The sequence below is a fragment of the Aplidium turbinatum genome, chromosome 1, assembly GCF_918807975.1.
Source record: "Aplidium turbinatum chromosome 1, kaAplTurb1.1, whole genome shotgun sequence".
Lineage (NCBI taxonomy): Eukaryota > Metazoa > Chordata > Ascidiacea > Aplousobranchia > Polyclinidae > Aplidium > Aplidium turbinatum.
This window is the reverse complement of record NC_137472.1, coordinates 62,227,796-62,255,037: the sequence shown is the minus strand read 5'-3', so window position 1 is coordinate 62,255,037 and position 27,242 is coordinate 62,227,796. Positions and strand designations below refer to the sequence as shown.

Below are 27,242 nucleotides of genomic sequence, written 5' to 3'. Positions count from 1 at the left end.
CTATGATGACTCAGAACTGTCATACAATAATGGGTCATACAATAATGCGTTCATTGCGTCTTTCAAACGTAATAAGATGAAAGTATATTATTTTGCTTAATGCATTTCAAGGACATGACTGCCTTCGGTCTTCCACTGAGAGGCACAGCGTGAGATAAACATCAACATTGATGGGGAACGCCTGCCCTACTGTAGAGAACCTACTGTACTTAACTCGGCATAACCCTGAACTGGTCACTCACGTATCGCCGACACTTTGATTCACTGAGCGAAAAACTATCTACACGCGTCGCACTTTTGAGGCGATTGGCGGATTCCGGCTGGGGAGCTGGTGCCAAAACACTTTAAAACTCTTCCTACGCTACCCTAGCCCTTTTTTATTCTACCGCTGAGTATTACGCACCAGTCTAGTGGCGCAGTTTGTACACCCACCATATTGATACCACCATCAACGACGCACTGCGTACTGTGAGTGGATGCTGCGTCCCACCCTGACAGATTACCTACCCATCCTAGCAGGCATCCAACCTGCTGAGCTACGTCGTAAAGGAGCCACGATTTCTCTCGCTCGCCACGCCGTGACCCCTACCATCACCTCCATGCAACACTCAAGCGACCACCACCTATAAAGCAGAGGCTGAAATCAAGACGTCCCTTTGTGCCTGCCGCACAACCATTATTTAAGAACGCAGAAGACCTCGGGTTAAGTGCGGAGCACTGGACGAACAACATGTGGAACACGGAGTGACAAAACTACCACTCCACGCTCCGTGACTTCATACCCGATGCCGATCCCCGCCACTAGGGATGTACCTCGCAAGGCTTTCTTGGGTCAGGATTAACTGCCTGCGAACTGGCGTCAGCTGCTGCGAACTGGCGGCGACCACAGACCATGTCATCCACCACTGCCTAACCCCCAGGCCTCCATACGGTGCGCATGGTCTGAGGGTCCTGGACGACGAGACTGTTGCGTGGCTGATGACTTCCTGCCCTCCAATCTAGCCTGGAAAGACTTGCTCATACGCCGATGATGAAAGATATGACAACAAACAAAGTACAAAAGTAGACACAGACTGAAGAAAAGCTTAAAATGCAATGTTTTGTTGAACTAACACACCAGTGGTTAAATGCAAAAACAATCAAATTAAGCTTCTTCGACCATTTCATTTTCAGAATTGAATGGAACTCTTCACCAGGCATATATCTTGGTCAATCGTTCCGGAAGTTTTCTTTGTTGAGAGCAATTACATATTGTTGAGATCATTAGAAAGAATGTTTCAATTAGGCCTACTAGAAATTAATAGCTGAAATACAAATTTGACGAAGATAGTGCTTTCGGTATGCCTAACTCGGTATGCCTACTAGCAGCAGTATGAGTGCAGTAATAGTTGTAGAGTGGTTTACTTTTACTCAAGGTAGAACAAATCGTTACGCCTACCAGCAGTAGAAGATTTAAAATAAGCTTTAGATGCAGCAAAAATCTTCAGAAAATAAATTTTTTGTACCAAAATACACAAAGTAAAAGTCGAGCTTCGAAAGAAAAATAGTTTACGTAGTTAAAAGTCTCTTCAAACAAATTTAACTAAGTCTCTTATTTTACTCTTACTTGTTCCTTAAGTTCCTTATTTTTACGACTTCTTCTTAATTTGAAAAATCACATCTTGGAAAGTATATTTGTCCTTATTTCCAAAACATTATGTCCTTATTTTATCTTATTTTTGGCAATAACGTCAGTGTTGGAAATAATAGTTTTTTTCCATAATGTTAAAATGTCTTTTGACCTTATTATCGGAGCTGACTTGAAGTAATCTGGTTTGTTGGTGTCAAGTTATGGAATATGCTGCATGTGCTCTGAAGAAAACAGCTTTCATGAAAGAACAGTTGAATTTCTGCTGCACTCTGCTGCACATAAAAGTAGCTTAGACTGCAGCAGCTGCCGTGTCGTGCTCAGAGTAATCTCTTGAACAAGGGTCGACTGGAAAATGATGTTTCTAGTAAAAAATATGCTAAAATGACTTGACGCATGTGCCGACGATTAATCTAAAAAATAATATTTTTTATCGTCCTTATATTTGAAAGCAAGTGGATGGTACCCTACATTTGAACAAGACTTTGGTCAATGACGTGCATGGCCGGCTTGGGTCGACAGTAGCCCAGTTTAACTTCAAACAGCTTTACTACACTCATAAACAACATTTCGAAATTTTGATTGATTTTCTTTTCACTTCTTCATTCTATAGAAGAAATGTTTACATTGCGGTAATAAAAAGAAAAAATTTTATGCAAAAATATATAATAGGCTAAATAGTAAAACACATATAAACTAATTAAAACATAAAATTCACAATTTATGTAGTTATGACGTCAAAAACCCAATCCTTAAGTTTATTGACATAAAATTTGCCTTGCAATTTTAACTGACCATTCAATGTGATACAAAATTACAAGAAACTTTCACAACTTTTTGTAGATTAAAAAATAAATCAAATCAGTTGCAACTTCATCCAGTTATTCACCGTAGTTGCCCAAACATGTTTTATTACTATTAGTCATGTGTCTGATTTAATTCATTGTTTCAATATGAAAATATTTTCGTCGTGAAACAAAATGTCGGCTCCAATGTGCGATTGATCAACAAATATTGCTCAATTACTTCTTTCTGTCGTATCTGAGTTTATGAACAGTGATTGCGTACTGGTAGAGAAAGTTTTGTGTCAACTTTCGGATTGTCATTCAGCAAAGTACCTTGCTAGAACACAGGTGCCTGATTGCGCTGGGTGTCGCATTTTCGTTCCTGCAAGCATTGTACAGGAGTTCACACAACTCACCCTCACAGCCACAAAACCATGTTGCTTGCTACTGATATTGATATGCGTTGTTAAAGCGCGCACACCGAGAGTCGAACCAGCGCTGCTTGATCTTGAAAATTCTTCGTTAGAAGTCGGGGCTAACCCAACTGAGCTGTCTGGGTGGACTCCACACCAGAAAACACATCAGAAAACACATCAGACAACACATCAGACAACTGAGTATCTGAGTTTATGAAAAGTGGTTGCGGACGGGAAGAGAAAATTTTGTGTCAACTCTTCGGATTGTCTTTCAGCAAAGTGCCTTGTTAGAACACAGGTGCTTGATTTCGTTAGGTGCCGCATCTTCGTTCTTACAAGCATCGTACAGGCGCTCACACAACTCACCCTCATAGCCACAAAAGCATGTTGCTTGTTCATCGAATCAAACAAAACTAAGTTGTCATCTGTAAAGTTTGTTTTGTTTAAAACTTTTCAATGTTTTTTACTCACGTTTAGAGCTGTTTAAAACAAAACTTTCAAAACTTGGAATTAATCTTTCTTTGAAAAATTTGTTGTTTTAATTTCGTTTCAAACTAAACTCGATATACAAGGGATACAATAATCCAGTGCTTTTCAACCTTTTTGAGAACCATCCGCACACTTTTTTTCGCAAAAATTTCATCCGCACAAACCAACCGAAAATTATACCACAAAAATAAAGTAGACTAAAGAGACTTAACAGTTTTTTATTCAAATGTTCAACAAGTAGGCTACCGGTTTATCAATGACTCGGTTGCTGCTGAATATTTCTGGCAATTTCAGACCAGTTAGGCACAACTTCTTGCTCCAAAGCTCTCAGCATTAGGCCATCAAGTGTCTCATCAAGAAGACAACTCCTTTTCCTCGTTTTAGTGTCAACTAGTGCACTAGTTGGACATGCAAAAAACGTGACATTAAAAAGTTAAAAAGTTTTGAAATGTGGTGTCACAGAAGACTATTACGCACCACCTGAATGGAAGGAAAAACAAATGAATTTGTTTCCAAACAAATAAACGATAAATGGAGTCTGATAAACAACATTAACCTCAGAAAATTGAGATATTTCGGACACATAGCAAGAAGCAACTTGTTGGAAAATTCAATGTTGACTGGGATGGTGCAAGGCAAACGAACAAAAGGACGACAAAAATGAAATATTTTGACAATATCAAGCAAATTACAGGAATAAAAAGCATCCCGGAAGCACTAATAAAAACAAAAGACAGAACAAAATGGAGGTAGTTTATAAGGGAGATCACAGCTGATCAAACATGATCAATCTGTTGAAGAAGAAGAAGTGCACTAAAGCCATTTTTGGCCAAATAAGTTGTTTTTTGTTTTGTACAAGAACTTCTAATGCTTGGATGGCCAGATCTTTGTAAGAACTATCCAGAACTCCTATCCAAAACGCAGCGTGTTTTCCGCGATTGCAAAATACTTGCTGGCAGAAATCGGTTTTAAGAGTAGGTTATGACCAAAAGGTCGCGGAGGCTCCTGTTCACCGAAGGGCTTCAAAACCCACAGCTTTGTTTGTAATGAATCTGCCTGAAGGCTTAGAAAATAAGATTTAAAACTAAATCACAATGAGTAAGTTTATTTGAATTATTCTACGACAGAAAAAGTAAAAAATATGCACAATTTTCATCCGCACTCATCCGCACCACGTTTGTCATCCGCACTGCAATTATTTTCATCCGCACAAGTGCGTACCATCCCACAGGTTGAAAAGCACTGCAATAATCTATTCTTCCATTTTATTATTGATTCTGAAGACAAAACACTTCCTTGCCCACAGCATTTCTCAAACGTATCATTGACGTTTGAATATTGAAAAATAAAAATAATTGCTAACCAACTTCAAATGGCAAAATAGACGTTGTTTCAACGTTTTCTAACGTTGCTATTTCCTAAAGTAAGAATCGTTTTGTTTACGCTTAAAGTTAAAAAAACTATTTTCCGAAAACATTTATTTTTTCTGTGGATATTCCAGCCACGCACTGCTCACGTGATCATTCGGCTATAAAACGCGCGATGCTGAGCGCTTCCGCACAGTCGACAAGTTAGTTGGCCTGAGTTTGTATCTAGTGTTGGTAAAACTGGACACATCAAAAGTATAACTTGCTGTGCTGTTTCGTTGATGAAGATAAGTTAGAGTTAGAACAATAATGTATGAATCCCGCGTAGATGAGTTTGTACCGTTTGATGTTAAACAAAGTGTTTTGCCGTCATAGTACATGGAGATCAATGAACCGCAGTCGAAACTATTATTCAAATCATGAGTTTGTGTTGGTTTGTTCAATATAAATTTATGTTGCTTGATTTGTCTTGTTTACTTAGATAAGGAAGAGATATGTTTATGACTCACAATTGTGTTTTGTAGCATCAACTACCTTACTAAGTTTTATTTTGATTTGGTGACTAGCAGTTAACTAAACAATACAAAATGTATTTCCCACAAAATCAAGAAGAAAACAGAACAACTTCAACTGAAGAGACTGGACGACCATTGACAGGAAGTCCTGGTAAGTTCATTTTGGTGTCTAAGAGATTGCTCAAATATCGCACGACCCTCTCTGGTGTTTGCAAGAACTTTTATAGGCCTACTACCATTGTATGGTTGGCTGCATAGCCGAGTAGCGAAAACCCTCGTACGATAGTCGAAAGGGCGCCGGTTCGACACCGTTAAAAAGCACGTTGCTGTTTATTAGGTAAGACACTTAATGACATGCTTGATGGGCACAAGAATTGACTTCCTTGCCCAGGGCATTTAACAATAAATAACAATAGACAAAATAAATTAACGTAAGAATCAAGTGCTAATATATTCTGACATTTTTGTCTCGTTGTTTTAGTGATTTTGTTTCTGAATAAACATTGTGAACATGAGACACCCCTGAAAAGGAAAATTGAATTGTGACGCAATAACAATCAACTGTTTTGTTTCTTACAGAACAAGCTCCGAGCAACATGGCTGTTCTTCAACAGCAAGTAATTCAGCAGGACAACCGGCAGCACCATGCCCATCATCATCAACATGTTGATCATCAGTCGATCCAGGTTGACCAGCGGCAGTATCACGCCCATCAGCATCATCATCATCATATTGATCACCAAGTCGGCCAGGTTGACCAGCGGCAGTATCACGCCCATCAGCATCATCATCATCATATTGATCACCAAGTCGGCCAGGTTGACCAGCGGCAAAACATAACCAACATTATTAATCCACCCGAACAAAGCAATGTTCCATCTGGAGGTCAGAAAGGTTTGTGAGATGTTCATGTTTATATCAAAAATAAAATTTACTAGTTTTAATATTTAACTTTTATTCGCAGAAGTGGGCTTTAAAATTGCCCCACTTTTAATTGAAAATATTTTACATTTTCTTTTGCTCAGCTTTTAACATTTTTGAGGAAATTGATAAAGTAAACCTCAAATTTTGTTTGCAATAGTAGATTTTGGATTGGTCAATTTTCCCTGCTAAAAAACATTCTGCTTGGGTCAATTGAATGTTGCATGTGTCAGTTGCATTGAATATAAGCTGCGTTACATATGGAGAGCCAAACAATTGAATTTGCCCTTTCATAGAGTTGACCTAAGAATTGACCTAATTTTTCCATTATTTCTATAAAAATTTAAAATTTGTGATTGGAAATTAGTAACATTTTATACTAAACTAATATTATATGAGAATGTTAAATTTTTTGCGAAACTAAATATTTGGATTTCTCTACAAGCTGATTGTTTGCAACAATTTAGCGACATTTTGAGTTGCTTTCATAATATAGAGCAAAGTTGAAATGTACTTGGGCTATGTTGACATGTCATTGATTGCGTATGGTTGTTCCCTTACGTTACGAAGTGTGATGTGAATCTTCCTCTATTAAAACAATTGCAAGATAAAGCTACGTTTCAACTAGTGTTGCCAAATTTGAAAGTTGTTGGGATCATAAATTTCATGTGGAAAATGTTTAGAAGTTTTGAAGTGGATATTTGGTGATACTTTGTTGAGTTGAAATCCTAAAAATACGCAACTAGTTAGAGAAATTTAAATTTATTTTGAGAGAAAACTACCTCTTTAGCTCAGTGGTTACGCGCTTGATTCAAGACCAAACAGCACTGGTTCGGTTCTCGAGGTGTGCGCTTGAGCATCGCATTTCAGAATTGCTCTCCTTTCAGCGGCATCTAGTGAAGGGAATAATTCACAGAGAACACCATCTTCCTCTATAAAAACAAATATGGTATAAGACAAAGGCATGTTTCAACTAGTGTCGCCAAAACTGAAAGCTGCTAAGAACATAAACTTCGATCATTAAGGAGAATGTTTAGAAATTACAAAGCAATTTTGAGTTACACTTTGTTGAGTTGGATTCATAGAAATACGCAACTATTCAGGAAAATTTCAGCTTGGTTTAGGGGAAAATCATTTGTAATTCTTTGGAAAAAACTGATTTCAATGTTCATTCAATGGAAAGCATTTTTGACAAAATGTGATTTTAAAAAGTTTTTTTTGTCGTTAGATCTCAACAAAGCTTTCGACAAACTGAAGAAAGCAACTCGACAACTCTACAAATCCGAGTTTGATGTAGATGTGTCGAAGTTTGATAATCCAGCATCAAATTTTCCAGAAGTTCACCCAGAGCTTCTCTCTGTGGACTTCTACGAGGGAAGGTTCATTCCCAACGACGACCAGTATGATCCCAAAACCAGACAAATTAAATTTAAAGAATCTGATAAAAAAGTTTCGATTGATGAATTAATTTCACGTATTAAGTCACAAAGCTTCATATCAATCGTCGGTTACCCTGGGGCAGGAAAGACAACGTTATCAAAGCGTCTGGCAAGGCGTCTAGACGAAACTAGAGACTTTCTCGTTCTGAGGATACCTTTCATGAGCATGAATGATTGCGATGAGAAATTAACTTTGAAGGAATTTTTACTTGGAGATGTAAATTTTGACTTGAATATGAAAGAAAAAACTTCCGTTTTCGAATGGATAAAAAATAACATGCAAAACTGTTTTTTAATCTTTGACGGGTTCGACCAGGTGAACTGGAATTTGTTGGATAAAGTGGAAAGATCTAATTATTGCTCTTTACTCACATGCCAGGAGCTTGTGTCGAATCTGTGTCAAGGAACTTTCTTACGCAATTGCCACATTCTTTTTACGTCACGACCACACGCCATGCTTAAAATTCCTCCAAAGTGTCGCCCTAAGCAAACGTATTTCATTGGAGACTTAACGTCTGAAAACATGAAAAAACTGTTTGATGCATTGATAAATAATGAACAAAAATCAAGTAAAATTTTTGACAAGCTAACTGTAGAAACTCCTCATCTAGAATCCTTGTGTCACAATCCTTTGATGCTACAATTATACTTAAGAGCGTCTCTTAGCTCATCACATGAAACTGTAAATATTTCGACAATGACCCAAATATTTCAAAGAGTGCTAGGAAACCTTAAAACATCAGATCACGCAATTGCTTTAACAGATAAAATTGTCCTTAAACTGTCACGAATCGCGTACAAAGCAACAAAAAATGGAACCGTATTAATTACAATTAAAAATCTTCGAAAAGATAATCTTTTAACTAAAGATGTGCAAGATATTGTCGTGGCATTATTTGCTTCAAATAAACATTGCGGCCTTTTGGAGGGTAACCAACGATTGTATTTTGCACACCAAACCTTTCAAGAGTTTTTTAGCGCTTTATACATGGTCCATCAAATGCCGTTAAAAAAATTCAAATCATTCATTCAAACTAATCTACTGGTCGATCACTGGTCAGTCGTTGTTCAATTCTTATCCGGACTTTTGTTGGATTCATGCATGAATGAAGGTAATTATATTTTATAAACAATGTTTTTGTTATTGTACTGAAATTGAATGCAATCGTGATTGTCCATACTTGGAAACTCTGTTTCCATGCCCAAGCATGGAAACTCTGTTTTATATTAAGCCAGGGGTTCTTAACCATTGCTACACGCAGCCATACACCACTAAAGAGTGAGAGAGTTGTTCCCAGGGAGTGCAAAAAGGACGAATCGTTTGGCTATTTTATGACGTTAGCAGCCATTTGTTTGTTATCGGGATTTAAAAAAATAGTGAAATGTAGGCGACTGTTACTTTTCAACCAACTCTAAGAGGGGGTGGGAGAACTGGCTGGTGATTTAAAGATGGATCCAAAATGGTAAAAGGATAAGAACCACTGTACCAACTTAAACTCTTTTAAACTTATCTACTAAACTATTTTTTCTGTTTAAAGTTGTGTACAAGATACTGGAATGCATGGTGACCTCTACTTGTATAGGCCACCATGCTGTAATGGTACAAACACTATGTGCGGGTATACGCAACTTTATAAACATTATGATGAACTGTAGAAGCTGCAACTTGTTGAAACAAGTTGTATAGTTTCATAAACTGATGATGAACATTTTGTGCAGATATATCGAGTTTTGCAGAACATCCATTTCCTTCAGATACGTCAGCACTGTCGCAGTCCCCATTTCAATCACCACCTCTGTCTTCACAAATTGCTTCAAGTAGGAATATTTACTAGACCAATACAAATTTATGTAATAACAAAGTGTTAAATTGTATAAAAGTAAAGTTTTCGCCCAACTGGTTAGACGTATAACGGGTGCCAACCTTGGTTTTGTTGTTTATTTGTTTTTGATGTTGTTTTGGCTACACAGCTGCATTGAGATATTTCGTCACGGTTGAGGAGTTTCACATAAACACTAATCTTTGATTGGTCGTGGAAATCTCATATTAAGAAAACTAGTTTGTTTCTTTAATTTTTTTTTTTTTGGTAAGGTTAATCCTAGAAGTTTTGAATAACTGCCACTGGACACAGAGAATGAAACTGCTAACTCTACAAAAAATGAAACTAAAAATTGAAATTTACTCAAAAACGTTCTCAAATACTCTAAAAATTGAAAATGAAACTAAAAATTCTGTTGCCTACCAATCATTTCACCCACTAGGTGATGCTCAATGACCAGCTGTGTTGGAATTGTGTCACTCAGCTGCATTCAAGTTGATATTTGAACCACCGTTGCTTGTTCTTATTGGTTCTTGGAGGATTTATTACACTGCTTATGACACAAACTTCTGTTATTTATTGATTGTTTATTATTGAATGTTGTCTTTTATTGATGATCAAATGATGATAGCTTAACGGATTGTCCAATTATTATCTTAAGCGATAATAGTGACCATGGTTGTTATTTTCATATCCAGGGTTATGCCAATGGTTGAAAATTTATATTAAATCAGCTAAATAAAAAATCGAAGAAGAAAGTCTTCCTGTCCACAATCAGGTGTGTCTTGTCAGGCGTGCCATTGAGTGTCTGGCCACGACAGTGCATGTCACTTAGTGACAATCAATGCGGTCGATAAATTCTTATGTTTATTTCTTTCAGCTTCTTCGAGTCATGCATTCAACCAACAACAACCTTCAATTGAATTCACTTTACCACAAACATCTGTCCAGCAAACACCGTCTTTGCAACCTCTACCAAGTAAGAATATATTCTACTAACAACATTCAAAGTTAGCCATTAATGCTCAAGTTCAATTTACATTTACCACGTTTCACGTTCGCGTTCGGGCGTTAATTATACTTTTTCTTACCTTGTTGGTTGTGATTATCCTTGATAAAAACAAATAGAACCAAATCAAAGACAACTTAATTGGACGAAGTCTAGCTACAGAACAATATTAGTCATCGCTTCTGCATTTACAACTGCATTGTGGCATGCCTTGATTAATTATACGTAGCTTGCGAAATCCTAAATTATATTAGCTCTGATCAGTCAAGTCCGCCCCGCTAGCTCAGTTGGTTAAGCGCCTGACTTTGTACACAAAGAAATCTCACGATCAAGCGGCACTGGTTCGGCTCTCGGAGTATGCGCTTGAGCAACGCATTTGAGGATTGCTCCCTATTTAGCAGCACCTAATGGATGGATTAAGAATTCACAGACATGACTTCAACCAGCGGAAACCTTGCTTTGTCAGTCTCGGTAACTTCTAGGAATAAGCTATCAGAAGCTTTGTCGGTCCAAGGATAAAGATTCTAACCAACGAACTTGTCTATTCAGTAACTCACAAATGGGAGCAGTTGCTTCGTCTTAATGATAGTGTGGTACAGACGTAACAATCAATGATGATGTTGAACAACGCATTTCAAAGCAGCTTTCAATATTGTAATTTTAAAAGCAGAAAATATGAATCACTTTATAGAACTTTGGACTTACAGTTCGTGCTGACCAATGAAAGCACATCAACCAGCCTTTGAATGAATGTGCGCATTCCAAGTTATGTTCACATTATAGTTGTCCTAGGAATCCTATGGCACACTAAGTAGTGCTCCACACAACTGTGCTGCGGCACACTGAGGTAATTAACAGTTTTATTTTTTGCTTTTCAGATCGCTTGCAAGATTCTATTCTTCAAGAATCCCATGCATCAAATCAACTTGAATCATCTTCCCAGAACGCTTCAAATCAACTTGAATCATTTTCCCAGAACGCTTCAAATCAACTTGAATCATCTTCCCAGAATGCTTCAAATCAACCACAATCGTCTTCCCAGGATGCTTCAAATCAACCACAGCCATCTTCCCAGGATGCTTCAAATCAACCACAATCGTCTTCACAGAATGCTTCAAATCAACCTCAATCGTCTTCCCAGGCTGCTTCAAATCAACCACAATCATCTTTCCAGGATGCTTCAAATCAACCTCAATCGTCTTCCCAGGCTGCTTCAAATCAACCACAATCATCTTTCCAGGATGCTTCAAATCAACTTCAATCATCTTCCCAGAATGCTTTAACTGTTTCTCAAAAGTCAAAACCTCAATCCTTAATAAGAAAGTTGAAATATTTCACAAAAAAAATATTTCCAAGTAAGAAATTAATTATATGATTTTAAATGTGTTTATGTTGGTTTAAAATACAAACTTGAACAAAACAGCTTTTGAATTTTTATTTCACGTAACAATTAGATGATAACATTTTTTTCAAACCTATCAGGTCTTTGTGCTGTTATTTATGGTCATGGGCCAAAAATAATTTCAAATATTCAACTTTGACGTGTACCAAAATTTCAATTAAAATTTCGTAATATTTATATCAAACTTTACGTACAGTATATCTCTCGTTTTGTCGCAATAAACGTCACAATATATTAATAGCGTGATTAACTTTTGTCGCTATTTGTGCTTTTACAGAATCATCTGGAAGAACTGCCAAACCTTCACAAAGATTGCAACCATTTTCCCATCGCCGACCAAGTAAGATCAATGTACACAGACAATTAGAGCATTGTCAATTTATTTCAGTTGTTTCTGCATTTCCAGTTAGATCAGTTTGCTCAACGCGATCCCCTCGGGCCATGTACGACTTAGAGGGTGCAAACGTTTTTTCTTGCACTATTGTAACTTTTTTGAGGTTTTGTTTTCTTTGAACAAAGATACCGTACTTCTGTGTTTGGAATATTGTCGCTTCAATTGCAGGCCTATATTTTACGAAATAATAAATGAAAAAGTCGCTCTGATGCTTTGAAACCGCAGGATTGGTGGCTCATCTGGAAATTAGGTCTTGCATTTGCAAGAGCTTTGAGATTGTTGCAAATCATTGGTAACTTACAATCAAGCAGGCACATTGACACCAATGAGTTGACCAGTGACCTAAACAGCAATAACTACAAGTTTAGCAAAATTTTCGACACCTGAAGATTTTCTATTGGTTTTCGGTGCAATAAAAACTTTTAGACAATATATCAAATGCTTCAATCTTTTTCAAACTTGCTTGCGGCTTGCGCTGAGGAAAGCTTTTCAAAACTGAAACTCATCAAAACGATTGCAGGCTATGGTAGGCCTATGCAACAGTTCAGAATAGGCTCGCCCTGGTAAGTAAATCAGCTTGTTTACACTGATACAACGTCAATATACAGTATCAATACTCAATAGACAATGAATCAAATGATTCAATGATTCAACTTATTTGCGTCTTATCTTTAAAAAGTTTTTTTCGGGGAAAATTAGGTGTTTGTTTCATAAGGAAGGACAGCAAAACCTTCACAAAGATTGCAACCATTTTCCAATCCCCGACCAAGCAAGATCGAACTACGCAAACAATTAGAGCAGTGGTTCCCAACCGGGGTGCCGCGGCACCCTGGGGTGCCAATTGCAATGCTCAAGGGTGCCGCGAGATATTGAAATACTGCGGCCCATTCTTTATTTTAACTTTAACCCGTTAAGTGTGGAATTTATTTATTTAGTTTAACTCTAATCCGCGGTAAGCCTTTGTTTTCTCACCCAGGAAAAACAGCGTGAAAGAGATTTTGACTCGTTGCTGTTCTTTCCATAAAAACGTTTGAAACGCATCATTATTGCTAGGTTTCATGAGTTTATTTTGCGTTTCACGGCGCACAAAGTCAAATTGCAGTGATAGATTATCGGATTGTGTGACCCAGCACGATTATAAAACTGTACGATTGTTTGCGAACCATTATAAAATAGGAAACTTTTGCATGGGGGATACAAGCACGATACAACGTCGATACATAGCTAATCAAGAAAAGGCTAAGTTATAATTAATTTGGTCTTTATACTTATGAATATATTTTGTGAATTGCTTTGCGATTACAATTGGGTCTTCAAATTAGTGTAGGTTATTTAGTAGATATCATCGACCATTTAAAGAACGTAAATGCCAAAATGCAGGGCAAAAACGAAACTCTGTTAACTTCAACCGATTAAATGAAGGCACTGAGAGAAAAACTGCAAATGTGGTCCTTAAAAGTGGAGAACGGAAACTTTGACATGCTTTTACACTTCTCTGAAATGAAGAACAAAGAAGTTGTCTCACTAATAAGTAGGGCCATTTAAAGTCATTAAAGTCATATTTTTTTCTATGCATCAGTAAGTCGTGAAATCAATTTTAACGCAAAAACCGCATCCCTATGAGGTATATTAAGAAAGTTATGAAGTCATATAAAGTCATATTTTCCTGGTTAGGTCATATATCAGCTTTTTAAGTTTTATAGTCATATTTTTGAGTTATAAAGTCATACCGTTGTATACTTTAAATAAAAAGTACCAATTTAAGCGGTGAAGCAAATTAAGCACTAAGAATGTAAGGCAATTTCTGATTGAACAAAGGCAAACTGTAGGATTAGCCTACATAACACTTACAGTCACAGACCTATATTTTATGAGGTCACACATTGCATTAAAGTGAAAGAAATAGTCAATGCATGGGAAGGTGAAGGAGTTATTGTAAAGAGCGTCAAAAATTCAGTCATCGATCCAAAGTTGACTAGTCAGTTAACAGAAATATGCCTCCACTACAACAATATTTCGAACTTAATACTCAAAATGGAAAGTTGTACATACACCATCAAAGAGGCCCATGCTAATCTAAATGCCCTTGATTTCGGAAAAGATCCGCTTGAGCTCAAAAATTACATTAAGAAGCGATTGGACAAAAACGATGTGAAACAAATTATGGAGCTACAAAGACAAGACATTTCACCAGCGCTTTATGCAAAACTGCAGAAGTGTCAACCCACGTCAGCGTCTGTGGAGCGCTCATTTTCCTTACTAAAGTCATTTTACGTCCAAATCGTAACTTCAAAGACTCTTACATTCTACACTACATGAAACTGTACTACAACAGTGGTTTAAAATAAAAATGGATGTGTATTACTGTTATGTTGCGTATGTTTTACTCTTTAGTTCCGTGAGTGACGTTGTTCGTATGTAAAAATAAACGATTTTCACATAAAGTCATATAAAGTCATATTTTCCAAAAAATAAAGTCATATTATTGATTTTTTAAGGTCATATAAAAATGGCCCTACTAATAAGTAACTCGGCAACTAAAATTATTGGAAGAAAAAATCGAGAAGTATTTTCTCAGCTTGTCCACGGAAAATTACGTATGGGTGAGAAATCCATTTTTACTGGACTCTCATATTGTTTTGAATCTTAAAGAAGAATTAATTGACATTCGCAACGATGGAAATTTTACTGTAAGCTTATGCACAAGCACAAGCATATGCCTCTCGACGAGTTCTGGATAAAAATTCAAAATGAATATCCTTGCGTTGGAAAGCTATTGTTCTTTTGCTGCAGTTTTCCACGTCATACCTATGTGAGAGTGGATTTGCCGTATTAACGAACATAAAAACTAAAAAACGAGAACGACTGCTCATAGTCGATGAAGAAATGCGGGTGGCTTTATCGAATGTGCCTCCAGATATTAAGTGACTTTGTGCAAGAAGTCAAGCCCAAATTTCGCACTAACTTTTGAATAAATACATTTATTTACGCGCGCTATACTGTACAACTCATTCTGTGTTATTTCATACAGTTATTTGAAATACAGAAATCTCATAAAATTGACCCAGTTTTGCCAGGGTGCCGCAAACTATTTATCTCTTTGATAGGGTGCCGCAAGGTCAAAAAGGTTGGGAACCACTGAATTAGAGCATTGTTTGCGTAGTTCGTTTCCGGCAAGCCTTCCAGGCAAACCTTCCAGGCAAACCTTCCAGAGGTCCGTCATTTCTTTGAGGACGGACTTGTCTGATTCACGGTCTCTCGTTCTGAGCACTCCATTTTTCACAAGTTGTGAGGCGATGGCATTTGCTGAAATGGGGCATTGTCGACGAGAGGCACGTGATCTGCCAGTGAGGTTGTTGAGTGTACTCCATGCTGTGCGGCTGGAGTGCGTGAAGTCGATTGAGTCGATGGCTTCTGTCTAGCGCTCCATCCTCTTTGAATTTAATCTTGCCAGCAGGGCTGTTGCTGAGTTGGTGGTGGCGGTGCCCTGGGGGGAACGGAGGAAGTCGCGGTAGAGCCTGTCGCACTCCACATCCCATCAAGGTATGTAGTTTTTTCGTCGGCCTCGCCGGATGGAGTCTTTTGCCGCAGATATGATTGCATCGCAGAAGTCCTGGTAGGCTTCGTCCACTTTGATGGTGTGTGGGGATGGGAGGTACTGCGTAGCTTCGTTTGTGAGGAAGCTGTAGTATTCCCAATCGGCCTTTCTGAAGTTCCATCGCTTGACAGGCTAGCTCGGAATAGGTGTGGCGAGCAAGGGGGGTGTGATAAGAGAGGGTCGATGTTGAGATCTTGGGAGCTTCTCTAGCACACGTCTGTCCGGCTGGCGATCATCGGGGTCCTCACTTGCGAAAGCCAGGTCTGGGTTTGTGCCAGTGTTCCAATAACCGGAGAGGAAGGTCGCTGCGCCCTTAGGATCGTATAAGAGGGCGAGGTTGTTGTTGGTTGCCCAAGCGGCCAGACTTTCTCCGTCGTTGTTGATGGAGTTGTAGCCCCAGTCAGTGTGGTGGCAGTTAAAATCGCCAGCGTAGAGGCTGGGGTGGGGGAACACTCGGATGGCTATTGATGTTATCCGAGAAGGGGGGGGGGCTTGTAGACATTGACGATGTTGTAGCCTGCTACATCTACACAAAGCCACTTGATCTCCGATTGAGCTTGGGATTGATCAACCAAGGACCAGCTCAGACGGTCATGAACAAACGTCGCGAGGCCGTGTTTCTTGCTGCAGGTTGCGCCTGCGAGTGTGAAGTTGGTTAGTACCGACTTATCCACAGATGTGCAGTGGGTCTCCTGGAGGATGATGATGAGGGCTTGATGCCTGGTGGCCAGGTGCTCGATGATGCTGAGCTTGCTGGCCGTGATGCCCTCGGTATTCAGCTGCAGTACGGTGGGTCGTCGGTACTTTTCGACAGTGCGAGCACTGAGAAGGGCATTCCCCTACCCACCCTGCGCTGAACAGTCTCGTTAGATCTTGTTTGACAAGCTTCGTTTCGCATACGTTTCATTTACGTTTCGTTTGTTACTGACTGGGGACTACGTGAAAGTGCTTGTCTTCCTCTCCCTGAAAAGTCAATATTACGTTATTGGTTATGTGCATACTTAACCTGGGACTACACTCACAATTCATCTATTAAAATGGCAATATTGATGAATTACTAATTTAAACATTTGACACGCTAACATTCACTACTGAAAAGTCAATATTACGTTATTGGTTATGTGCATACTTAACTTGGGACTGCACTCATAGTTACCGACGACCTACTATTAAATGAAGTGTTCTTTTTTGAAAACCTGCTATCCGAAATTGAGTTGCATATTGCAAACATTTTTGTACTTTAAAAGGTTATGTAAGGTCAACAACTATCCAGGCACTTTTTTTTTTTTTTTAAGCCGGCACTTTTTGGTAAAAGGAGCCTTAGCGCCACTACATTTTGTTGGAGTTCGGCTGCAATAGCTGCGCTACTTTTTTTCAATTTAGCGGGAACAGATAGCCGCTACATTTTTTCAGTCGTACTCCCGCTGCCGGTTACTTTCCAATTTAAAGTGAAAAATTGGCTCTTTTTTAGAGAATTTTTATGGAAACAATGCGTGAAAAAATTAAAACATAAATAATTCGATTATTGCTGGAAACATCAAGTCACGCTGATGCCGACAAGAGTGACACCAACATCTTAGGAAAGCGCATTTTTAAATGGTTGAGGATTCGAATCTATTCTAGAATAGTCTTTATTCTTTAATTGTTTAGAATATTTTTGTCAAGGAAAATGATTTAAACGCCAAATAAAGTCAAAGTATTGTTTGAAACACAAATTATGTTGATTAAAACGTGAAATAAATACTGTGCTGTGTTCAAAGCTTTTCGAATCTTTTCTTGTTAAACGTTGTCTCAGTTTGATCGTGGTTAACTCTGCAGTGAAAACTAATAATGTGGAGACTCACGCAGTGCAGTCTCTGTTCCAGTACCCTGCGATTAGCAGCGTGACATTCACTGACAAGATTTTATTTTGCTCTTATTGATATAATACAGTAATTCAAACGAAGTGAAACCACCCAACAGACAACGGTTTTCATATTAATTTACCATCTGCAAACGTTGAAACAATATAAAAAAACGGATTTTGCTATCAAGAGTGTCACGCAATAAAAGTGAAGATTAATATTGGTGTTAAAGTGTTAGTGAACCAAGTCACTATATCGCACCAATGACTGCCGTACTGTTAGATTATATATTGACTGCACTAGATTAAATTAACAATATGATATTACTTAGCAAAAGGCGTATGTTGGCTAATGCTACTTGTTTTACTTTCGGTTCTGTCGAAAGTTCTGTTTCAATGTTTTAAAAGCAAACGTAGTTTTTATCTGAAACCTCTTCAAACTAATATCTTTAACCAAAATCTCGTGCTTTTCTTGCAAAGTCAGAAATTTAAGATTATAAATTTTCCTGACGTTGCCGTAAAGTTGCAAGCTGTGAACTGTGAAGAATCGCCTAAAATTGTTATTTTTTTTTCTATCTTGAAAGCACACAATGACATTAACTCAAGCACCGAAATCATCGATTTAGATGAAGTTTTTCTGCTGAGACTGCAAATGTCACGCATGAACGCATAGGCGTTCAAAAATAAAGTTTAATTTGCTTTTTACTTTTTGCGAAATATTTTAAATCTAATTTGAGAAGAACCGAAATATTATAATTTATATGAAATGATAACCTCCAATTGAGTTACGGTGAAGAATGTGATTGTTCATTCTTTGAGGGTAATTGTCAGCTACTCTCAAAATTCTGATCTAAAAATTTAGCCAAAAAAGCAAACTGTTCTACGGGAAGCGATTTTTTTTCCACGAAGTTTTTGTCTCATTTACATATTTCTGTAAGCCATTACTGGTTACCGCGCCGCGCGCGTCACTGTTTTTACCGATTCATTTTTTCGCGCGGTTTTCAAAGTCAGCAGCCGATTTTCGCCCTGCAGGTCCAAGTCTAAACATTGAACTTGAAAAAAACGTAGCCTGGAGACACACCTAGTCTTGTCAAGTTTAAAAAAGTTGAGAAAAGTAATTGATTCTGGTCACTCTAAAGGTAAGATATTTCTGAATTAATTAACAATTAACCCTTACTCTAACAATAACAATTAACCCTAAGCCATTAAACCTAACCCTATTTTTTTTGAAAAGCTTTTGCGCACCGTAAAAATTAATTTAAAGAAGAAAAAATTGACTTCGATGAGCGTCAAACCGATATCCTCACGATCATAAGGCAGAAGATGAAAACACTGAACCAAACACGCCAACGAAAAATGTTTGCATTCACATGGTATTAATACAAACTCTATGCGAAGTAACAGAAAGTTCGTGGGGAAAAAATTCGCCTGCGGGAGACTTCAAGAGTGGCTCCTGCGATGTCAATCAGCGAGTGTGCGCTTGTGTAACCTATTTGCTGCGCTGCTCGAGCGTAGTCTATCAGTAAAAATAATGTTATGCCCAGACAGCAAATTAACCTTTTTTTTTATTTAACGTCTGCAAACGTAAAAAAACTGCTCATTTGCTGTCTGGGTAGTTTTATTTACTGTCGCTTTACAATATTTAAGGTTTTTTAGCGACAGGGCTCATTTTTAATTTTATATCAAGTTTACGATGTCATCACATTATTACCCGACTTATTCTCACTGCGTCATGCCAAAAAGAGAACAATCGCTATCGTCTTTAAAGTCTCTGGTTTGACCCGAACTGTTTAATCCCGAACAGAACTGAAATGAGATCTACCAGTATCAGAGCTGAAGGCAAAACCATTCGGTCACTGAGCTGGTTCACTCCAGCAATGATAAAAACGTAAATAGGACGTCAAAAAAATGAATAAGTTTTCAAGAGGGGTGTAATTCGTTTCAGATGAAAAGTTGCAAAAACGGAAAGTATTTCTTTCAGAGATGTATAAAAAGAGTCGAGAAGTTGCTGGAAGTAAGTAAATGTTTTTACCTAGTCAACACAATTTTCTATGCTAAGGATGTTTTATCAACTTTGAGGTGGCCTATATTTAGGCAACTGAAAACCAATATTGCATGTTGTTTTTTTAAGTAGTTTTGTTTATAAAAGTGTTTAAATTTCAGGTTAAAAATAATCAAAAGATGAAAAAATGCCAAGTGAATCAAATCAGCCATGTTAGGAAACAAAGGCTCTAGCAGCAAATATTAGTGTAGATATAAGCACGGTAAGCATAAGAGCATAACAAGGAAGCTGCAGCTTACAAAATAAAGTGAAAAATCATGATGTCCAGTTCACATTTAAGCAACGGTACTCATTTCTTTCAGGCAGCAAGAAATTTTCAAATTGAAGTATTTAGATAGAGATTTTTCTACAAAGGTCTAACTTACCACAAGTTATTAAATATTTGTCAACAATTTCACTAATAGTCAGTACTCAGTAGCGTTAACAAGGAGATCCAGATGGTACGTTCAGACCCTGTCGGAGATGATTTTAGTGTCCCTGATCTTTTCAAAAAGCACGGAAACTTGAAAAACATCGAGTATTCTTTGAATATACCGATAGTGTGTTTTTGACGTGTTTCTATCTAGGCCACGAGAATCTCATTGGTAGCCTACCAGTTCCAAATTATACAGTAGAACCGCTACTCAGAGTCAAAACTGCATATTAAGATTCATTCTACTGGGAAAGCTTTGTAACTCTTGACAAGTCATAATAATCATCTCTTCTGGCAGTGAGTCCTTCAGATCATCTAGCTAGATAATAGTGAAGTAATGTTTTAGCACTCTCTTCAGTTTCGCTAATGTCGGCTCCAATCCAAGTCTTGTTGGACATTAACCAAATTCAACTGCATTCCCTTTATAAAAAACTACCTTTTTACCTTTTATAAAAAAGTATACAACTGCACTTAAAAGTGGCTGTGGCCATGAATCGGGGAAGGTTTGACTTTGATTTGCTTTTTTTCTTCTGTCCTTAGTGGTTCAGGTAAAATTTGAATCAAAGTTAAAAGTAATTAATTACACAAAATGCTTTACTGAAACAGCTTGAAATCCAGGGACTTGATTAAAGTGAATCTCATGATCAATATTTAAAAATAAATGTCTAGCTACGCTGTTAACATGTCTCGATGCTACTAACATGTCGCAGTTAACATGTCCCTACCCGTATAAGTTACGTATTCAATTCAATTTTTAGTTATCGTTGTTGGAACGCAAAAGAAACGTAACTTAGAAGCATTATATAACATATATTTTTATGAATAGAAACATTAAAATCATTCAATAGCCTACATCATCATCATCATCGGCCATGTCTGAATAAGGCGTCAGCTACCGTGAGTCTCCACAGCGATCGATTGTCCATAGTTCTTATTAAGTTTTCAAAATTTTGGTTTGTCCATGTTGAAGGATTTTTAAAGATTTCCAAACGTGGACGGCTGGACGCCCCCAGTGCCTCTGACCAGGAAGTCGCCCCATCATTGTCGAGTGTTCAATTCTGCGTTTGCGATAGACATGCCAGATAAATGTCATTTGCCTTTTTTTGATAGTTGTGATGAGGACGCCAGGGGTACACCCAGAGCGTCTCCACACTTCTTCGTTGGTAATCTTATCTATGGAGTTAATTCCCATCATTCTTCGAATAAACCAAATTTCAGCACCGTTGATCTTCTTTTCTATCTGTGGGCATATACAGTCCCAGGCCCGTAACTAGCTTGGAGCAGCAGGGGGGCAAACAGTATTCTAAAGGGGGCCCAACTTTTACCTTTTGTATGATGTATGAAAACGACATTTGTACACAATGTGGGTATATTTACGCAAGGACATTAATTGTAGGCTTAATACAACGTTTACATTAGAACAGTTTATCATAGAAACAGTCAGTGGCGTGGGCAGGAATTTTGAAAGGGGGGGGGGTTGATGGCCGGCGGGCGAAACCCGACGGCGTCTTCCCCAAAGGCGACACCCAGCAGCGGGGGTCTGGGGGGCCTCCCCCAGAAAATTTTGAAAAATTACTTTGAATTTGGTGCATTCTGAGAGCATTTTCAACAAAAATGTTGGTATAAATATTCCTGTGAAATGGTGCTGTCCGGTGGTATAGCAAAAGGATAAGATCGTGTTTTCTAGGACATTTTTTGGTAATAAAGCTAAGTCTCTATGTTTTCTTGTTGCTAATTCCTGGCTGAGATATTTGAATGTTTGGTATTGGCAAAACTCGCTCTTTTAATGCAGTTTCGTTTAAAATTAGGCAAACTTTGTTTTAGATACAACATTCTACCACACCATTAAACACACAATGTTTACACTTAAACAACACAAGAAAATTGAGCATAAAACTGAAAAGTCAGCGCCAGGGGGTGCCAACATTTTTGCAGGGGGGGCTTCGCCCCCCTGCGCCCCCCCTAGTTACGGGCCTGTACAGTCCAGGATTCGCAGCCATATAGCAGAACTGACCAAATGTACACATGTAAAATTCTTATTCTAGTGTTTAGAGAGATTAATTTAGATTTCAGTATTTTGGCCATTTTGATGAAAGCTTGTTTGGATTGTGCAATTCTTGATTTTACATCGCTTCAGCATCGACCATTCGAAGTGACTATAGAACCCAGATAGTTGAAACTATTTACTTGTGAGACCGTTGTATTCTGTATTTTGATTGTGCATACTGGAGTTATTTCCTTTGATGAGATAGTCATGCAGAAGGTTTTCGTTGCATTCAAATTAAGTCCAAGGTTCTCAGTTTGCTTAGTGACTATGTCGAGTAAGTTTTGTAAACTGGAGTTTGATGTGGCGATTAGTACCGTGTCGTCTGCGTATCTTATGTTGTTGAAGTGTTGTTCGCCTACCGAGATGCCTTCTTCTTCACCTAGATGTTGCAAGATCATTTTTTCGATGTAGAGTGAGAAAAGATCAGGTGAGACTACGCACCCCTGTCTAACACCTCTCCTAATTTGTGTCCACTTGCTCAGCTCGCCATCTATCCGGACTACTGCTGATTGATCTCAGTAGAGATTTCTGAGGAGTCGGAGGTCTTTACCATCTGTGTCCAACCTGTCAAGCATCGCCATAAGTGGCTCATGTCTAACACGGTCGAAAGCTTTGCTGTAGTCCAAAAAGCAGAGGCACAGGTCTTCCCTGTGTTCTATCGACCTCTCAGCAAGTGTCCTGATTAGGAATGTGGCGTTTCTAGTTCCTTTGTCTTTCACAAATCTGCATTGCACATCTGAGATTTCGGGATTGATACATCTGCGTAGTCGATGGAGTAACACCGTCAAAATAGAAACATTAAAATCATTCAATAGCGTTCATAACTACAACTTATTGTCTTTTTGTTCAAGTGGAGTGATTTTGAACGTAAATAAAGGAAGCTTTTTGTCAAATTGTCCTCTTCCATTTTTAAAGTTTCTTAGAAATCATTACTTCCTTTCAGAAAAATAAAATAGAATATTCACGAGACAAAACTTTAAAAATGATTTAATCTGATGTAGCTTCAATAAAAAATCCAAACAATCAATTTACCTGGCATTAACTTTCACCTTAAATTTTTCGTCGATTACCATTTTTTATGGGAAACACTACGCAGAAAACCCCCGCGCAAACCTGCAGACGACAATTTGTGTTGGTTAGGAGCAGAGTTGCCGAAACAGAATTCAAACAATTTTTCCCAAGCTAAAATTTGCATTTTTTGGAGTATGTGTGTATTCTTTGAAAATTGCAAGCTGATCGTATATTTTATTTTAGTTTTAAAAAAATATGAAATAACTGCCTTACGTGTTTTTCCCCAAGTAGTTTAGATTTTTTATCTTTATTCTATTGTTTGTTGCGTCAACTACTTTTTAAATAAAAACGTATTTGGCAACTCTGCACAAAAACTCCCGCGCAAATCAGCAGGCGACAGTCATTTCGTTTTTGGTCGTTGAAGAAGAAGCAGGAAAGAGATGGTTGGTGCCAGGTTATAATTCAGTCATCATTCTGCTTAGTTTCACCAGAGAAACGTTTTAAAGTTTGTTTCTGACCTTGTCTTCTAAATGTGGAACAAAAAGCATCAGCTTGGATGAAGTTTCAGCAAGAAATGACTGATTGGAAAATTTTCTTGATCAAGTTGTAAAGTTGCTTCGAAGATTTGATGAAAAAGAAATCAAAGTTTATTTCAATTTGCAAGCTTTGGTTAGTTTCTTGTTTTAGCAAAAGTTTAGTTTCTAACTGCAAAGCCAGCCTAAGACTGCCCAGGTTATTTTTCAAATTGTGATTTTGCCTTAAACCTAAAAAGTTTTGTTTAAAGGCTGTATTTTTCCCATGTAAGTGTTGCCAGATAAGCAATTCTGCTTTAATTTGAGAAACTTCAAAAACCTTGAAAACAGAAACTTGTGAGTTGGAAAACTTTAAAGTCTCGGACACAGAAAACTTTTCTAATCTGCAACGAAACAATGATTTTTGGTTCAAAATAATTGTTTGTATTTTGTTTACGAGATAAATAAATTAATGTTTTATTCTTAAGTAAACAACTTGGATTCAATGTTTGTTTATTTTATGGTTAGAATCAAACTGTGGTTTTAGATGACAACCTGGTTAGCCGAGCTAATATTGATTGATATTATTCCTGCATTGTTAGATCACGATGATCGCTCCATCATCGCCATCAGCAGAATCCTGAGGGAAGGCAACGACGAGGAAGTGACTGTGGCCGCAGGAAGTCATTTTGTTGGAGGGAGGATACGGATGGATGACTCCGATACTCAGAATGACTTCCATGCGGTGACGTCATTCCTCAAATCGATGCCAGGGCGGATTGGAAAGCTTGGTCTGTCTCATTGCGAAATGAATTCCAACCGATTCCGTCCATGGAAGGAAGCGATCAAATCGATGTCTGGATCCGTAAGTCATGTTTAACTTTTATAACCAACGTTTAATTACATTGATCCATGGTTGCATTAACATCAGTTGTTACGTTGATTCAACGTTACTTTACATTGTTTTATCGTTCGACTCCAAATCAGTTTCCAATTTTAATTATTTAAGTTTTGTTAAACTTTCACAAATAAACAAAACGTCACAAACAACAACATTATTTAATTGTTGCATCACAATTATTTGTGTTTAGATTGTTCGGATGTATCTCTCAGGCAACTTCCTATCTGTCCATGACGTCATCGAGGTATTGAGCAAAGTTGAGGAGTTGGTTGTGATGAGGGGTTGCCTAGATAATGGTGATGGGGGGATGAGATTTGCGAACATGATGGAACAATCCATGTTGAAGGAAGCTCTGGATCGGTCGGACAATAAGGTGAAAGTTACGTTGTATCAACGCTTTCTAACATAACATGTAGAGTACATTACGTTGTATCAACGTTATCTAACAACATGTAGAGTACATTACGTTGTATCAACGTTATCTAACGTCACATCTACCAAACTCTAACCTCGAATTGTTGATAATATTTTGCTTCTGGTAATTGTAGCCTAGCTAGCCTATGGTAGCCTACAATCACCAAGGTATGTTATTCTATCGTTGATTCTACGTCAATAAACATCAAGGTGAAGTATTTGCGTCAACATTACATTGATTCAACGACGTTCCATCAATACACAGTTGGAAGGATCCAAAGTATTCCAAGTTGTGGAAACTTCTTTAATTTAATTATTCGCTTCGTCTTTTACAGAAGTTGAAGATCGCGGTTGGCTTCGGTGATGACGTCATCATCCACAAGGATCGAGATGATTGAAAGATTTTGTTGTTTATTTATTTGATGTTGTTTTATGTTAAATTAATGTTATCCGTTCTTTGTTTATTACATGACGACGACGAAGTATCAACGATAGACAACGTTGTATCAACGTAAACTTCAACGTTGTGATAATGAAATTGTTGTCAGGAAAATGTTGGTAGGTCACCTCTCTTCAACGACATCTAGTGTTACAAATTGGTAATTTTATTTAAAAATTTCAATAAAAATTTAAATCAATTTATTAGTTTACAGTGTTGCCAGGTGAGTCAATTGTAAGGTGTTGCCAGATTAAACTTTCAAAATTTAATAAAGGTTTGAATTCAGGAATCTGTCTTGTCGAGATGAGCTTTGATTGCAAGTAAGGTCAAATCAATTTCTTAACATGTCGATAGAATAAATAATTTTAAAGTAAGCGTTGAGTTAGTGAGTTAACTTTAAAGTAAATAAGTTTAGAGTGATGCCAGATTAAGTTGTTGTTTTTTCTAGTTTAAATATATACAGTTTAAGTTTATAATGGAGGAAAAAATGTTTAATCGTAATTTCTGTAACGAAACACATAACGCAAGATTGTTGAACTAGTAATAATAACAATATTTATATAGCGCCACAGTCAAACTATGCTCCTGGGCGCTGTACATGACAATGGTGATAATTAATACGGTACTTTCAGTCATAATGTTCATTGAAATAGAACGTTTTCAAGCGAGCTTTGAACTATAAGCTACTTATGGGCTAAATACCCATTGTCGGGCATCTTTAGTGCTGCAGGATGTTTTCAAATAAAAGTAGTGTTTATTATATTCGAAGTCGATTCAAAATAATAAAAAATCAGAAGAATCAACAATATTGCAACCTGCTAGAAATTGTCCTCAATCACGAAGCAAAACTCACGAATCTGGCAACACTAAGAGAATTATTAGGCCTTTTCTGAAATCGGCAGACATTTTAAAGGATTGTCGGACCATAATCTTACTCCTAACCTCCCAATGGCAGCCCAAACAACATTCCGCAAAACTGGTCCAATTGGATCTGACAATGTGTATTTAGATTAACGTAGCCTACTTAAAGGCCGCGTCTAAATCTAATGACGAGTTTAACAATAACTTAAACTGAATCTCAAACCTACAGTAAATCGTCGTAGACAAAGGCGTAGCAACCGCCCTCCAATCGGAGTGGGTCCGCAAGGAATGAGGGCCATTCCGCCGAAGTTTTTGAAAGACTATCAAAATATAGGCTAACCACGTAGTCACAAACGCACGCGAAATAGCAGAGCTTATTGGTATTGAGCAGGTGTTTTCAAAAAACACGGTACGACGTAGAAAGTGAATGTTTGGTTACGAATGTGCTGATGATTCGAGTCGTCTTTCTGCTGAAGAAAAATTTAAATCTTTGACCAACTCGTGGTGTGGTGCAAGTTGTTTGAATTTTTGTACAATGCTAGCAGCCTGAAGAAGTGTCTCAGAGAAAATGATTGGGTTGGTTGGTTTTGAATCTTTATCCTCGGACTGACAAAGCCTTAATTGGTTATTCCTGGTAGTTTCGCATACTTGTAGAGGCTCTTGACGCAAGGCCGGTTACCAAGATTGGCAGAGTGAAGTATTCCGATTATTGAAGTGTTGTTGCCAGGAAATTATTCCATTCACCAGGTGCCGCTGAATGGAGAGCAGTCCTGAAATGCGTTGCTCAAACGCACACTCCGAGAGTCGAACTTGCGCCGCGTGGTCTTAAGCGGGCATGTAACCACTGAGCTAACGGGGCGGACAATGGAACTGGACAATCACTGCAAATAAAAAAAAAAATGGTAGACATTGATGCCAACGAACTAATAATGGAATTGAATCGTTTTATTTATGTCAT

At 37.8% G+C, this 27,242-nt stretch overlaps 2 protein-coding genes across 2 annotated transcripts; both read left to right on the top strand.

The window, feature by feature from the left end:
- Positions 1-5,212: 5,212 nt before the first annotated feature.
- Positions 5,213-8,414, top strand: LOC145768234 (protein NLRC5-like). Its single transcript, XM_082579723.1, has 4 exons — positions 5,213-5,350; positions 5,779-6,093; positions 7,349-8,354; positions 8,411-8,414. Exons 1-4 carry the CDS (start codon positions 5,272-5,274, stop codon positions 8,412-8,414), a joined length of 1,404 nt encoding a protein of 467 aa, XP_082435849.1. The 5' UTR covers positions 5,213-5,271.
- A 7-nt stretch (positions 8,415-8,421) lies between these two features.
- On the top strand, positions 8,422-25,664 carry LOC145788396 (uncharacterized). The gene is made up of 9 exons (XM_082600189.1): positions 8,422-8,671; positions 9,279-9,377; positions 10,260-10,358; positions 11,267-11,743; positions 12,068-12,130; positions 19,571-19,639; positions 24,272-24,534; positions 24,761-24,943; positions 25,320-25,664. Exons 1-9 carry the CDS (start codon positions 8,548-8,550, stop codon positions 25,380-25,382), a joined length of 1,440 nt encoding a protein of 479 aa, XP_082456315.1. The 5' UTR covers positions 8,422-8,547; the 3' UTR covers positions 25,383-25,664.
- The last annotated feature ends 1,578 nt before the right edge of the window (positions 25,665-27,242 follow it).